The 13,334-nt window shown below is 39.6% G+C and overlaps 1 protein-coding gene across 2 annotated transcripts in view; it reads left to right on the top strand.

Moving 5' to 3' along the window:
• The window catches only part of TPH2 (tryptophan hydroxylase 2), a 224,742-nt gene that overhangs the window by 76,247 nt on the left and 135,161 nt on the right, over nt 1-13,334 (top strand). For both annotated transcript variants that reach the window (XM_006882567.1, XM_006882568.1), the window contains exon 6: nt 8,670-8,866. In XM_006882567.1, the coding sequence (XP_006882629.1) occupies nt 8,670-8,866 (197 nt within the window). The remainder of the gene's footprint in view (nt 1-8,669; nt 8,867-13,334) is intronic.

Raw genomic sequence — 13,334 nt, 5'->3', positions numbered from 1 at the left:
ATTGTGTTGAATCCTAACTTTCCTGCTGGGAAGCAAGTTCCTTAGCAACATCTAATTTCCTGTCATTTTCAATTATTAGTATGGTCTCATTTGGGTATTTAAGATCCAGTCCTGTTCATTTAAAATATATTCATCTCATGCCCGATTCAATGTGTAAGGGTCCCCACCCCCAGGTTTTTGGAATGAATATAAATGTGGGGAGACAGAGTGACGAGTGCTCTGATTTTGAGGCACTTTCTTTGCTTCCTTTCAAACCCGTCTCCTCTGTAGTTGGGCATTGCAAGGAGGGAGAGAGGGAGATGGCTAAATTCTTTCCATGTAATTGTTGAAATATCAGTCATGGGCAGGCCTCTTACCACATTCCACTTGGTCTTACGGTTCAAACCTACCTACATAGTAGTATTGTATAATTTTTGGAGACAGTGCTATTCCCTCCACCTCTATCTCTGAAGAATGGTGTCCCTGCCTCCTTTGGTCTTGTCAGTACTCATGCTTTAGTTTGAAATGTGAAAATAATCTTCTCTGGGTTGGACACACCGTCGTTTGGATAGTCGTCATGCTCTACCTGTAATGAAGTTTGATATGAACCACTTTGGTCTTTTCCTTGAGAACTGAGGAAGACTGGAAGGAATAAGTGTCTCCATTTTTCTTTCAGGCAGCCCACTTTAGGCCTCACAGGACATTTTGGCTCCTTTTGGGTGTTAGAATTATTCCATGTGCGCAGGAATCCAAACTTTAGAGGCCACATTTCCCCTAATTTCTTTCTTAGTGTGCCAAGTACCTCAGCTTCCAGAACATTCTTTCAAGAATGGTCTCATCATGGCTCCACTTCTGTGGTCGTCCTGGCTATGTCTACTGCTCAGCAAAGGCCAAACTGAGAAGCAAGATGCTCGATCTTTACTTCTTGCCAATACTGGACATCAATATAAATGACTCTCGTAGAGCACCCTAGAGAGGCAGAATCTCTGGAGTGGTTCAAATGGTTACCACACTTACATGGAAAGGTTGAAGGTTTAAGTTCACATAGAAGGGTTTTGGAAGAATGGTTTGGGAATTTTCTTCTGAAAAATCAGCCACTGAAAACTCCATGGAGCACAGGTCTACTCTGATGTACTTAGAGTTGCAATGAGTTGGAATTGACTCAGTAAATATTTTTAAAATAATCACAAATTGTAATATATTGTTGCTGTTGTTGTGGTTTGGTTCCAACAAGTTAAGTACAACTTATAGCAACCATTTGAACAACAGACTCAAGCCTTGTCCTGTCTTGTGCCATTTTCTTCATCTCTGACACACTTGAGCCCATTGCTGCAGTCACTGTGTCAGTCCATCTGGTTGGTGGGCAGGTCTTCCCCTTTTGTGCTAATCCTCCACCTTTCTGTGATGTCCTTTTCCAAGAAATTAGCCTGTTTTAACAACATGCCCAAAGTATGAGAGATGAAGCCTCGCCTTCTTTGTCTTCTAGGAATGCTCTGGCAGTGTTTTCCCCAAGACATATCCATGTTCTCTTTGGCAGTCCATGGGATATTCAGTATTCTTTTCCAACATCACAACTAAAAGGCTCTAAAAAGAGTAGAAGGAGGACTCTGGTGATGTGTTGTTGTTAGGTATCCACAGGCCAGTTATGGCTCCTAGCAACACTATAATGAATGGATCTGAACTCTGTCCTGTCCTGTACCATCCTTAATCATCTTTCATACACATGAACCCATTATTACAGTCACTGTGTCAATCTTTATTGAAGGTCTTTCTCTTTTTCACTGACCCTCCACTTTTCTAAGTGTGATGTCTTTTTCTATGTACTCACCTCCTGACAACATGTCAAAAGTATGTGAGATGAAGTTTTGCCATGCTCATCTGTAGGAAGCATCCTGGTTTCACTTGCTTCAAGATGTATTTGTTTGTTTTTTTGGCAGTCCATGAGATATTTAGAATGCTTCTCCAATACCACAACTCAAAATCATCATTTCTTCTCTGTCATCTTTATTCATTATTGAACTTTCAGATGCATTACAAGTAATGGAAAAGACTACGGCTTAAGTCAGGTGCACCTCAATCTTTAAACTGACACCATTGCTCTTTAGCACTTTGGTGAGGTCTTTGACAGCAGACTTTCCAAATGTGACATGTCTGCTGTAGTCATATTGCTAACCCAAAGGTCATGCCTCTCTGGCAGTTCAAATCCATCAGGAGCTTCAGTGAGAGAGAAAGATGGGCAGTCTTCTCCAATGGAATTCCCAGGCTCCAAAAACCCACTGGAGGCAGCTATCAGTCAGTTACAACTCACTGACAAGGAGAAAGAGGAATACATTTAATACATAGAAAAAGAGAATAGAGTTCCTGTTTTATTGTTTATTTTGGATCATTTAGTAGAAGTTAAATGACTAAAACAAGCCTTTATTTTGAAGTGAACCTACTTTTGAAAGGTTTACTTTCAGAGAATGACCTGTAAGGGGATGGGCTAGGTTTGTGAGAAAGCTGTTGATAGGAACAGAGGTAGACTCACCTCGCTTCAGGGGAGCAGCAAGACACCACATGGTCGTTAACTCAAAGAGCAGACTACTTAGCTAAGCAGCCAAGGAAGACTAGACACAGACAAGAATTTACACAACCCATTTGCCTTCTCAAGCCTGTGATGCTACAAATTCATTATTAAGTCATAAACCATGGAACTCTTTTTCTGATCCTTATACCCCTTCTCTTTTTGCTGCTTTCTTTTGTCCCACTGACTGCATTAAGATTCCCTTAGAAATGCTGCATGTTTGTAGATTGATATTGAAGGGAAGAATGTGACCTAATGATTCTTCTCAAATGGCTTCTCAGTATTTCATTTATTGTTTTCAGCCACCCTACCTCTGCGTGTGCACAGCCCTTATTAGCTTTATTGGCTTACCCGACTCAAATTGATTTAGCTGAATTTTCTGGTGCTGGAGGCAGGCCGTTTATATACTTATTTCCTTACATCCTTTCTATTTTTATCTTTCCATTTCAAGCCTTGTTCTAAATTCATCACAGATGCGAGGTCTGAGCAAGTTTTGATCTTCCCAGCAAATATTTGCCAGGTTGTAATTTTTATTTGCTATCAACAGCCAAATTTAAACAAGCCTAATCTTGTTCTAATTTGGTTTGTATAAACCTTAGTGTTGGTACATAGAGGAAGTAAATGTTAATTTCTATTTCTTTCTTCAGTGTGTATTGTTTCTCATACCTCATTTTAATTACATACTGCCGTTACTTATGTGTGTGTGTGTGTGTACATTTATATGTATAGATCGTTGTTTTTATGTGTCACTGAATTAGAACTGACTCATAGCTAATCTTCCGGTAGGTTTTCAGAGGCTGTAAATCACATGGAAGGAGATTGCCCATCTTCCTTCTGAGAAGGAACTGGTGGATTTGAACCATCTGGCTTTAGATTGGCAGCACAACTCCTTACCCACTAGGTCACCAGGGTTCCATATATACTTGTGAACAAAACTAAACCATTCCTGTGGAGTTGATGTCAATTCGTAGCAACCCTCTATCTGGTTGCTGAAGATAGAAATCTTTAACATAGGAGATGTCCTTTCTGTCTTCTGCACAGCAGCTGATAGACTTAAGCTTCTGACTGGCTAGCACCCTGATATATTACACTATCCCACTAGGGCTGCTCCATCTATCATGTATCAACACATGATACATGATACATGTATCATGTATGTGTGTATGTATGTATGTATGTATATATATCTGTCATTTATTTTGACCTAACTATAGGCTTGGAAGCAAAAGTGGAATCCACTTCCATAATAGCTTGCCTCTGGACACTCTATGAACTTAAAGAAACGATGAAAGTTATGCATGGTCAGGACTTTTGTTCATAGGGTTGCTATGATTCATCTACGACTTGATGACAGTTAAAAACAACATATTGGCCTAGTTGCAAGAAGCTGTGCTGCCATCCGGAAGGCACATGGTTCAAGGCCACCAACTGCTCCACAGGAGAAGGATGAGTAGTTTCCTCCCATGTGATTACCTGTTTCTGAAAACCCACCAGAGGATCAGCTAAGGGTTGATTCTGACTCTATGGTACACAGCAAGAAAAACAAGAAGCTATATTTAATGGACAATAAGAAGAACAGATGCAGAACAGATAATTCAGGAGGCTGGACTTTATGAGGAGGAATGTGGCATCAGGATTGACGGAAGACTCATCAACAACCTACGTAATACAGATGACACAACTTTGCTTGCTGAAACTGAGGAGAACCTGAAGTGCTTGCTACAGAAGGTCAAGGACTGGAGTCTTCAATATGGATTGAAGCTCAGCACCAAGGAGACAAAGATTTTCACCACTGGGCCAATTGGAAGCACCATAATGGATGGAGAAGAGATTGAGCTTGTTAACATTTATAGCTTGTTTGGCTCCACAAGCAACACTTTTGGCACCAACAGTCAGGAAATCAAAAGGTGAATTGTATTGGGTAAATCTGCTGTTAGGGATCTTTCTGGAGTACTGAAAAGCAACAGTGTCTGTCCAGAGACTAAGGTGTGCCTGATCCAGTTCATGGTCTTTGCAATTACTTGCTATGCATTAAAGAGCTGGATAAATGACTAAGAATGATAGAAATATTGATACCTCTGAGTTGTAGTGCTGGAAAGAGTCTTGAACATACCATGGACCACCAAGAAAACAAATAGGTCTGTCTTGGAGAGGAGGAAACCAAGTTTCTCTTTGGAGGCTAAGATTTTGAAGCTCCATCTCATATACTTTGGGCATGTGGCTAGGAGGGAGTGATCCTTGGAGAAGGACTTCATGCTCTGAAGGGTGGAGGGGTAGCACAGGAGAGGAAGATCTCAGATGAGATGGATTGATACAGTAACTGGGACAATGGGGATAGGTATATAGGAGTCATTGACACGGCTCAGGACAGGGCAGGCTTCAAAGCTGTTGTACATAGGGTGGCTATGAGTTGCAGGTGACTTGACAGCACATAATAACAAGGTCAACAACTAGAAGAACAAACAAATGTCTTAGAGAAAGTGCGACTGGTGTGCTCCTTGAATGCAAGGGTAGTGAAGCTTCATCTCACATACTTCAGGCATGGTATTAGGAGGGGCCAGTCCTTGGAAAAGGACATTATTTTCAGAAAGTTGGAGGCTCAGTGAAGAAGACCCTCAAAAAGATAAATTGAAACAGTGACTGTAGCAATGAGCTAAAGTACAGTAGGGATGATGAGGATGGCACAGGAGAGAGCAGGGTTCAGATCTGTTGTTTGTAGGGTTACTATGAATTGTGCTCAACCGGATGGTACTGAATAACAACATCTAACAACATACATACACACACATGCATATACATTTTGGGCAGGTGTTGCTGTTGTTGTGTGCCATCAAGTTGGAACCATCCCATAGCTGACCTTCCAGCCAGTTTTCAGAGACAGTTAATTGCATGGGAGGAGATTGCCCATCTTTGTCCCACAGAGCAGCTGGTGGATTTGAACCACACGACTTTGGGATTGTAGTGTAGCTTCTTATCAGCAGGCCACCAGAACGCCCTAGAGATCATACTTAAATGTGAACCTTTTTTTTTTTAATTGAAGATATTTCCCCCTACTAGTTTAAATGTGAACTTTTAACAAAATATTTTGGCAAGAGCACACTGAAAGGAAGGTTGATTAGGGGAGCTCTGTTTGATGGCTGGCTTTTTTGTCCTCCTTTCCTTTTGTGTTACCTCAGTAGGAGCTCCTCATTGAACACTCCTTGTTGGAGGTGCCTTGCAACCTTGAGTAACATTTTACTGCTGTGTGTGGGCTTTTGTGGTAACCGCCTATTACAGGCTGAATCATGCAAACGAGAGGGGCAGACTTCCTGGTTGTGTGTGTGTGTATTTCCATATATCATGTGTATATATTTCCTGGCTACAGAGCAGACTTTCGGAGGAATAGCCTGGTGGGCAGTAGGGGTATGCTGGAAGTGGTTGTTGTGGAGGTCATGAGGTTTCTCAAACCCTAATTGCACTTACAGAATAGTTAATCAGAGACTAAACTCACATTCTAGTCCTTCAAACAGTAATTTGCAAAAGCCTGCATCCATATCTCCCCCCGCCCCTCCACCAGCTCTAGATGGCATAAGGCTATTCTGAGTCCATACCTTTAACTGTTATTAGGACATCATTTCATCTTCACCTTCCTTTTTGTTAGGCGACCTGCAGATTTTACCCTGCTAACAAAGTGTCTAACTCAGATTTACTTCCTACAGAAGCTGCCTCTATTCAGTCATATATAGAGTGCTCTTTCCATATTCTAAAACAAGGTCAGCATGTTCCTGCATATAGGCCAAAAATCAGGTCCTTTATTTGGCTTTATAAATAAAGTTTTATTTGAGCATCGCTAAGGTTTTCACTGGGCAATTATTTCTCCTACCAAGTAAACCACCAGTTGTACTACTTACTCTGTACTAATGTGTAAGCTCTGCTGAAATCTGCCCGCCTTGAGTGACCTTCCTGGTATTTGAAATTCCAGCGACATTGGTTCCAGCAAGGAAGCCACCATAGTATGACAAAATGACAGATGTGTGGTGGAGAATATTGAATATAAAAGAACAAATACATCTGTCTTGAAAGTATAGTCAAAATGCTCCTTGGAGGCGAGGATGACATGCTTTGAGCATGCTATTAGAAGGGATCTGTTCCTGGAGAAAAACATCGTGCTTGACAAAATACAGAGTCATCAAAAACGAGGAAGACCCTCAATGAGATAGGCTGACATAGAGGATGCAACCATGGGTTTGAACAGTGTTTGTGAGGAGGGTACAAGACTGGACAGCATTTCATTCTGCTAGACACTGATTGGCTCACTATGTGTCAGAACCAACTTGGATGCATCCACCAACAAAACTGTCAGATGGATTCTGCCTGAAAGCAAAGAATGCCAGAATACTTATTTATGCTTTATTGGCTAGGCAAAGGCATTTGACTGTGTGGGTCATAACAAATTATGGCCAACACTGGGAAGAATGGGAATCCCAGAACACTTAATTGTACTTATGCGAAACACTGCTTGGTTTAAAATTAAGAAAAGTATGTGTCCTTGCTTCATACCTATTTAATCTGTATGTTGAGCAAATTATTTAGGAAGCTAAGCTCTGTGAAGATGAATGTGACATCAAGATAGAAGAAAACTCATCAATAACCTTTGTTATGCAGATAATCTTGTTTGCTGAAAGTGAGAAGGATATGATACACTTACTGCAGAAGGTTAAACATTGCAGCCTTCAATATGGATTGCATTTCAAAGTCAAGAAAACAAGAATCCTTGCCACTGGACTTAAAGGCAACATCATGATAGATGCAGAAAAGATTGGAACTGTAATGACTTCTTTTTACTTGGATCTACAACCAATAAATTTCATACTTGGCAGTCAGGAGATCAGAAGATGTATTGCACTGGGCAAGTCTGTAGTGAAGGACCTCCCCAAATTATTGATGAACAATGCTGTTAGTTTGAGGACTAAGGTGTGCCTGAAGCAGGCAATGAAAATTTCTGTCACTTGCTACGCATCTGAGAGCTGGACAATGAAAAAGGATGACAGAAAAAGAATACATGTCTTTGAACTGTGATGTTGGAGAAGAGCACTGAAGAGCCAAAAGAACAAACAAATAAGTCTTGGAAAAGGTGCAGACAGAGTGCTCCTTGGAGGCAATGATGATAAAGCTACATCTCACTTTGGACATGCTGCTAGGAGTCACTATTCCTTGGAAAGGGACATTATGCTTGGAAGGGTGGAGGGACGGCAAAGGAGCGAAAGATCCTCAACCAGGTGGATTGACATAATGACTGTATCAATGAGCTCAAGTGTGTCAGTCATTGTGAGTATGCCACAGGATAGGACAGGGTTCAGATCTGCTATTCATAGGGTCACTATGAGTGGTGCTTGACTCGATGGCACTTAACGACACCGATATAAGTGTGCTCATTCGTGTATGTGTTGTCTATGGCTATTTTTACAATGGTCAAGATGAGTAGTTGTGATAGAGAATAGATGGCCTGCAACTTAAAATACTTAATACTGAGCCTTTAGGAAATAAAAATTTTCCAATCCCTGCTTTACACTGAGAGGGCTTAGCATGTGTGACATGCAATAAATGCTCTTATTTTTTGGTTGGTAAAACCTTTGCCTTTAAATTCAACATAGCCTTTTAGAATTTCTGAGACGTTTTTCACTGAACAAATAATCTTAAAATTACACTTGGAGATTGGGGTTAGTCTGGGCAAGGGACAAAGAAAACCCAAAAGGCAATTTTATTTTCAAGAGACAACATCCATTTATTACTGCTGTCAGGTGATTGCAGACAAGGTTCTCAGAGCACAGTCGTGTCCTAACCCAGCTTATTCCAACTCAAAATATTGGATTTGCAGTTTAAGAATGCAAACATTACTAAAATTTCTTAAGCATTTATGAAGATGATGCTTAATTTAATATTTCTATGGTAATCACTCAAAGACACCTCCCCCCCCCCCTAATTAGAAGATTAGTATTCACTTTGCAAGACAATAACCAATGGGATCCCTTTAAACACTTGAGATTCACTTTGCAAGAATTTCACTTGGGAAAAAACATTAAGAAGAGAACAAATCTATCTCAGTGAACCAGAGCTAATTATATTTGTTTTTCTTCTCCCCATCCAGTGGTCAACCCATCCCCAGAGTGGCATACACAGAGGAAGAGACTAAAACTTGGGGCGTTGTATTTCGAGAGCTTTCCAAGCTCTATCCCACACATGCTTGCCGAGAGTATTTGAAAAACTTCCCTTTGCTGACGAAATACTGTGGCTACAGGGAGGATAATGTGCCTCAGCTTGAAGATGTTTCCATGTTTCTGAAAGGTAAGCCTCACAGAGACTGTCTTTTCCTGGCCATCATCCTTACTTACCTTTCCATCATCCTTACTTAACTTCCAAGGATTTATGCTGCAGCAGCAGCTCTTTTTACAGAAGGAAAATGGATTTACCTAGCTAAAACTATGTAAAAACAGGACCATTGAACCAACAATTGCCTGCACCCACCACAGTCAGAGGCACACTGAGCAGGGGAGCTTGACTCAGTTGTTTTCCCCCTTAGTGACTTGATGAGATTTCTGTGATGTTGTTGTTATGTGCTGTCAAGTTGCCTGTGATCATAGTGAACCTATGCACAACTGCCCAGAACCCTGCTCTATCTTGAGCCAATTTCACCTACTCCCATTACCCTAGTCACTGAGACAATCCATCTCATCCTGAGTCTTCTTCTCCTGCACTGTCCCTCCATCCTTCCAAGCATGATATCCTTCTCCAAGGACTGAACCCTCCTGACAACACACCCACAGTATGTCAGATGGAGCTTCAAAATCCTTGCCTGCAAGGAGCACTCTGGTTTCACCCTCTACAAGACAAACCTGTTTGTTCTCTTAGCAGTTCATAGTATATTCAATACTCCAGCACCACAGCTCAAAGGCATCAGTTCTTCTATTATCCTCAGTCACTGTCTGGCTTTTTGATGCATGGCAAGTAATTGCAAAGATCATAGCTTGGATTCGGCACACCTTAGTCTCCAGACTGACACTTCCTCTTCAGTGCTCTAGAGAGGTACCTGATAGAAGATTTTCCCAATTCATTTAGTCTTTTGATTTTCTTGCTATTAGTACCAAGAGTATTGATTGTGGAGCCAACCAAGCTGAAATTATTAACAGTCTCAATTGCTTCTCCATCTATCATGATGCTTCCAATTGGCCTAGTGGTTAGAATCATTGTTTTCTTGATGTTGAGCTTCAATCCCTATTGAAGGCTGCAGTCCTTGATCTTCTGCAGCAAATGCTTCAGATCATGTGCATATCACAAGTTGTTGCTGAATCTTCCTCTAAGCCTGATGCCACATTTCTCCTCAAAGAGCCCAGCGCCCCAGGTGATCTGTTCCACATATAGATTAAAAACTTAAGGAGACAGTTTTGATCCATGCGGTATTTCCTTACTCTGTTCTATCAGCTGCCTCCTGGTCCAAGTATAGATTTCACATAAGCACAATCAAGGGATTACCATTCTTCTCAAAGTCAGCCACAGTTTGTAGTAATCCACACAGTCAAATGCCTTTGTTTAGTCAATGAAACACAGATAGACGTTCCTCTGGTACTCTCTTCTTTCAGCTAAGATCCATCTAACATTGGTTATAATATCCCTAGTTAGTGCCTCTTCTAAACCAAGCCTGCACATATGGCAGTTTTCTGTTGATGTGCTATTACAGATGCTTTTAGATAAGGGGTTATAAATGTAGTTGTTCAGGGTTGAACTTTTCTCAGTTTAGAATGGCTCTGCTGGGGATGTAGAGGTATGGGATGGCACCAAAAATAACTTTCTCTTGTTCCTTTGTTAGAAATTATATGCTGAACGGTGGGGAAAAAATATACCAAGCAAAAGGCAATCAGAAAAAGGAGTGGTGATATTAATCTCTGATAAAATAGATTTCAGTGAAAAAACATCATTAATAACAAAGAAGGTCACTACATAATGATTGAAGGGTCAATAGAACTAGAAGAAATAACAATAATAAATAGATATGTATCAAATTAAAGACCTGCAACATATATAAAACAAACATTAACTAAACAAAAGAAAATAGACAACACTACTATAGTAGTTGGAGACTTCAATACACCACTCTCAAGAAAAGATAGAACTTCCAGAAAAAAACACATTAATGTTGCTGAAAAATTAAACCACACAATAAACCAACTTGATCTCATAGATATTTATAGACTAATGCACCCCCCCAAAAAAGCACAGTATACCTTCTTCTCCAATGTGCATGTAAAATTCTCCAGAATAGATCCCATTTTAGTTCACAAAGCAAGTATCAATAAATTAAAAAAACACAGAAATAATACAAAGCATCTTTTCAGACTACAATGCTACAAAATTAGAAATGAAAAACAAAAAGATGAAGAAAAGAACATATATTTAGAAGCTGAACAACACCTTACTTGAACATGAGTGGGTACTAGAAGAAATAAAAAATGAAATTAAAAAGTTTCTTGAAACAAATGACAATGAAAACACCACTTACCAAAAACCTCTGGGAAACAGCCAAAGCAGTAATTAGAGGTCAATTTATAGCAATAGGCAAACACATTAAAAGATGGAGAAAATAAACATTGACTCTCTAACCTAACATCTCCAGCAAATTGAAAAAGAACAGAAAGAAAACCCAACACCCTCCAAAAAACCTGAAATTATAAAAATTTGGGCAGAAAGAAATGAAATAGAAAACAGAAAAACAATTGACACCAACAACAAAACCAGATGTTGGTTCTTTGAAAAGGTCAATAAAATTGACAAACCACTAGCAAAACTAACAAAAGAACAGAAGGGAAAGACACAAATAATCTGAGTAAGAGATGAAATGGGCAATGACACAATAGAACCTACTGAAATAAAAAGGTTAACAATGGAATATTGTGAAAAACTATACTTAAACAAATATGAAAACCTAGAGGAAATGGACAAATACTTAGAAAATCACAAACCACCTAAACTGACACTGACTGAAATTGAACATCTGAACAGACCCATTGTTGTTGTTGTTGTTATGTGCCGTCAAGTCATTTGCGACTCATAGCGACCCCATTACAAAAGAAAAAAAATTGAAAAGGTAGTAAAACAACTTCCAGCCAAAAAATGCCCAGGGCCAGATAGTTTTACATGTGATTTTTATCAAACATTCAGAGAACTGTCACCAATTCTACATAAACTATTTCAGAAGATAGAAAAAGATGGAATTCTCCCAGACTATGAAGCAAACATATTCTTGATACCAAAGCCAGGTAAAGACACCACCGAAATAGACAATTATAGGCTAATATCTCTCATGATCATAGATGCAAAAATTCTGAATAAAATCCTGGTCAATAGAATCCAATGATACATCAAAAAAATAATTCACCATGATCAAGAGAGATTCATAACAGGCATGCAAGGATGCAATATAAGAAAAACAATCGGTATAATTAATCACATTAACAAATAAAAAAACAAGAACCACATGGTTCTGTATCAATTGATGCAGAAAAGGCCTTTGACAAAATCCAACACCGTTTCCTGATTAAAACACTCAACAAAATAGGAATAGAAGGGAATTTCCTCAAAATAGTAAAGGTATATATGCAAACCTGAGAGCCAATGTTGCTCTGAATGGAGAGAGGTTAAAGGATTTCACCTTGAGAACAGGAACTAGGAAAGGATGTCCACTATCATCTCTCATGTTCAATATTGTATTAGAAGTCTTAGCAATTGCAATGGAACAATATAAGGAAATAAGAGGTATCAAAATGGGCAAAGAGGAGGTAAAATTATCTCTATATACAGATAATATACTTGTTGTTATGTGCCATCTAGTCGCTTGCAACTCACAGTGACCCTACGTACAAGAGCCCTAACCGCTGTTCTATCCTGTGCCAACCTAGCCATCTCAAACACATTCATTCCCACCATTCCAGTCACAGAATCGATCCATCTCATCGAAGGTCTTCCTCTCCTGTGCTTCCCCTCCACTCTGCAAATGATGTCCCTCTCCAAGGACCAATCCCTCCTTGCAACGTGCCCAAAATATGTCAGAAGAAGCTTCATTATCCTTGACTCCAAGGAGCATTCCGACTTCACCTTCTCCAGGACAAACCAATAATATACTTAGAAAACCCTAAAGATTCAACAAGAAAACAACTGGACATAATTGACCAATTCAGCTAAGTGGCAGTTTGCAATATCGACATACAAAAATCAACTGCATTTTTCTACAGTGACAAAGATGATATAGAACTGGAGCTAAGAAAAACAATACCCATCACTATAGCTAATCACAAGATTAAATACTTGGGAGTTAATCTAACTAGAAACACAAAGAATCTATTCAAAGAAAATGACAAACCATTACTATAAGAAACAAAAAAGAGAAGTGGAGAAATGGAAGAATATGCTTTGGTCATAGATAGGAAGACTCAGTATTGTGAAAATGACAATTCTACCAAAGGCAATTTACACGCTCAATTAAATTCCAATACAAATACCAATTCCATTCTTCAACAAGATGGAAAAGGCAATCTCCAGTTTCATTTGGAATGGAAAGAGGCCCCAAATAAACACAGTATTCCTTAAAAAGAGAAACAAGGAAGGGGACATCTCACTCCCTTATTTCAATTCCTACTACACTGCTATGGTGGTCAAGACAGTGTGGTACTGGTACAATGACAGATACATAAATCTAGAGGAATAGAATTGAGAGCCTGGAAATCAGCCCATCTACTATAATCAACTGATTTTGTACAAGAAG

This window comes from Elephantulus edwardii, unplaced genomic scaffold (genome assembly GCF_000299155.1).
Source record: "Elephantulus edwardii isolate Elephantulus edwardi_28Jun2011 unplaced genomic scaffold, EleEdw1.0 scaffold00021, whole genome shotgun sequence".
Classification (NCBI taxonomy): Eukaryota; Metazoa; Chordata; class Mammalia; order Macroscelidea; family Macroscelididae; genus Elephantulus; species Elephantulus edwardii.
The sequence above is the reverse complement of the archived record's forward strand: the minus strand, read 5'-3'. Positions and strand labels throughout refer to the sequence as shown.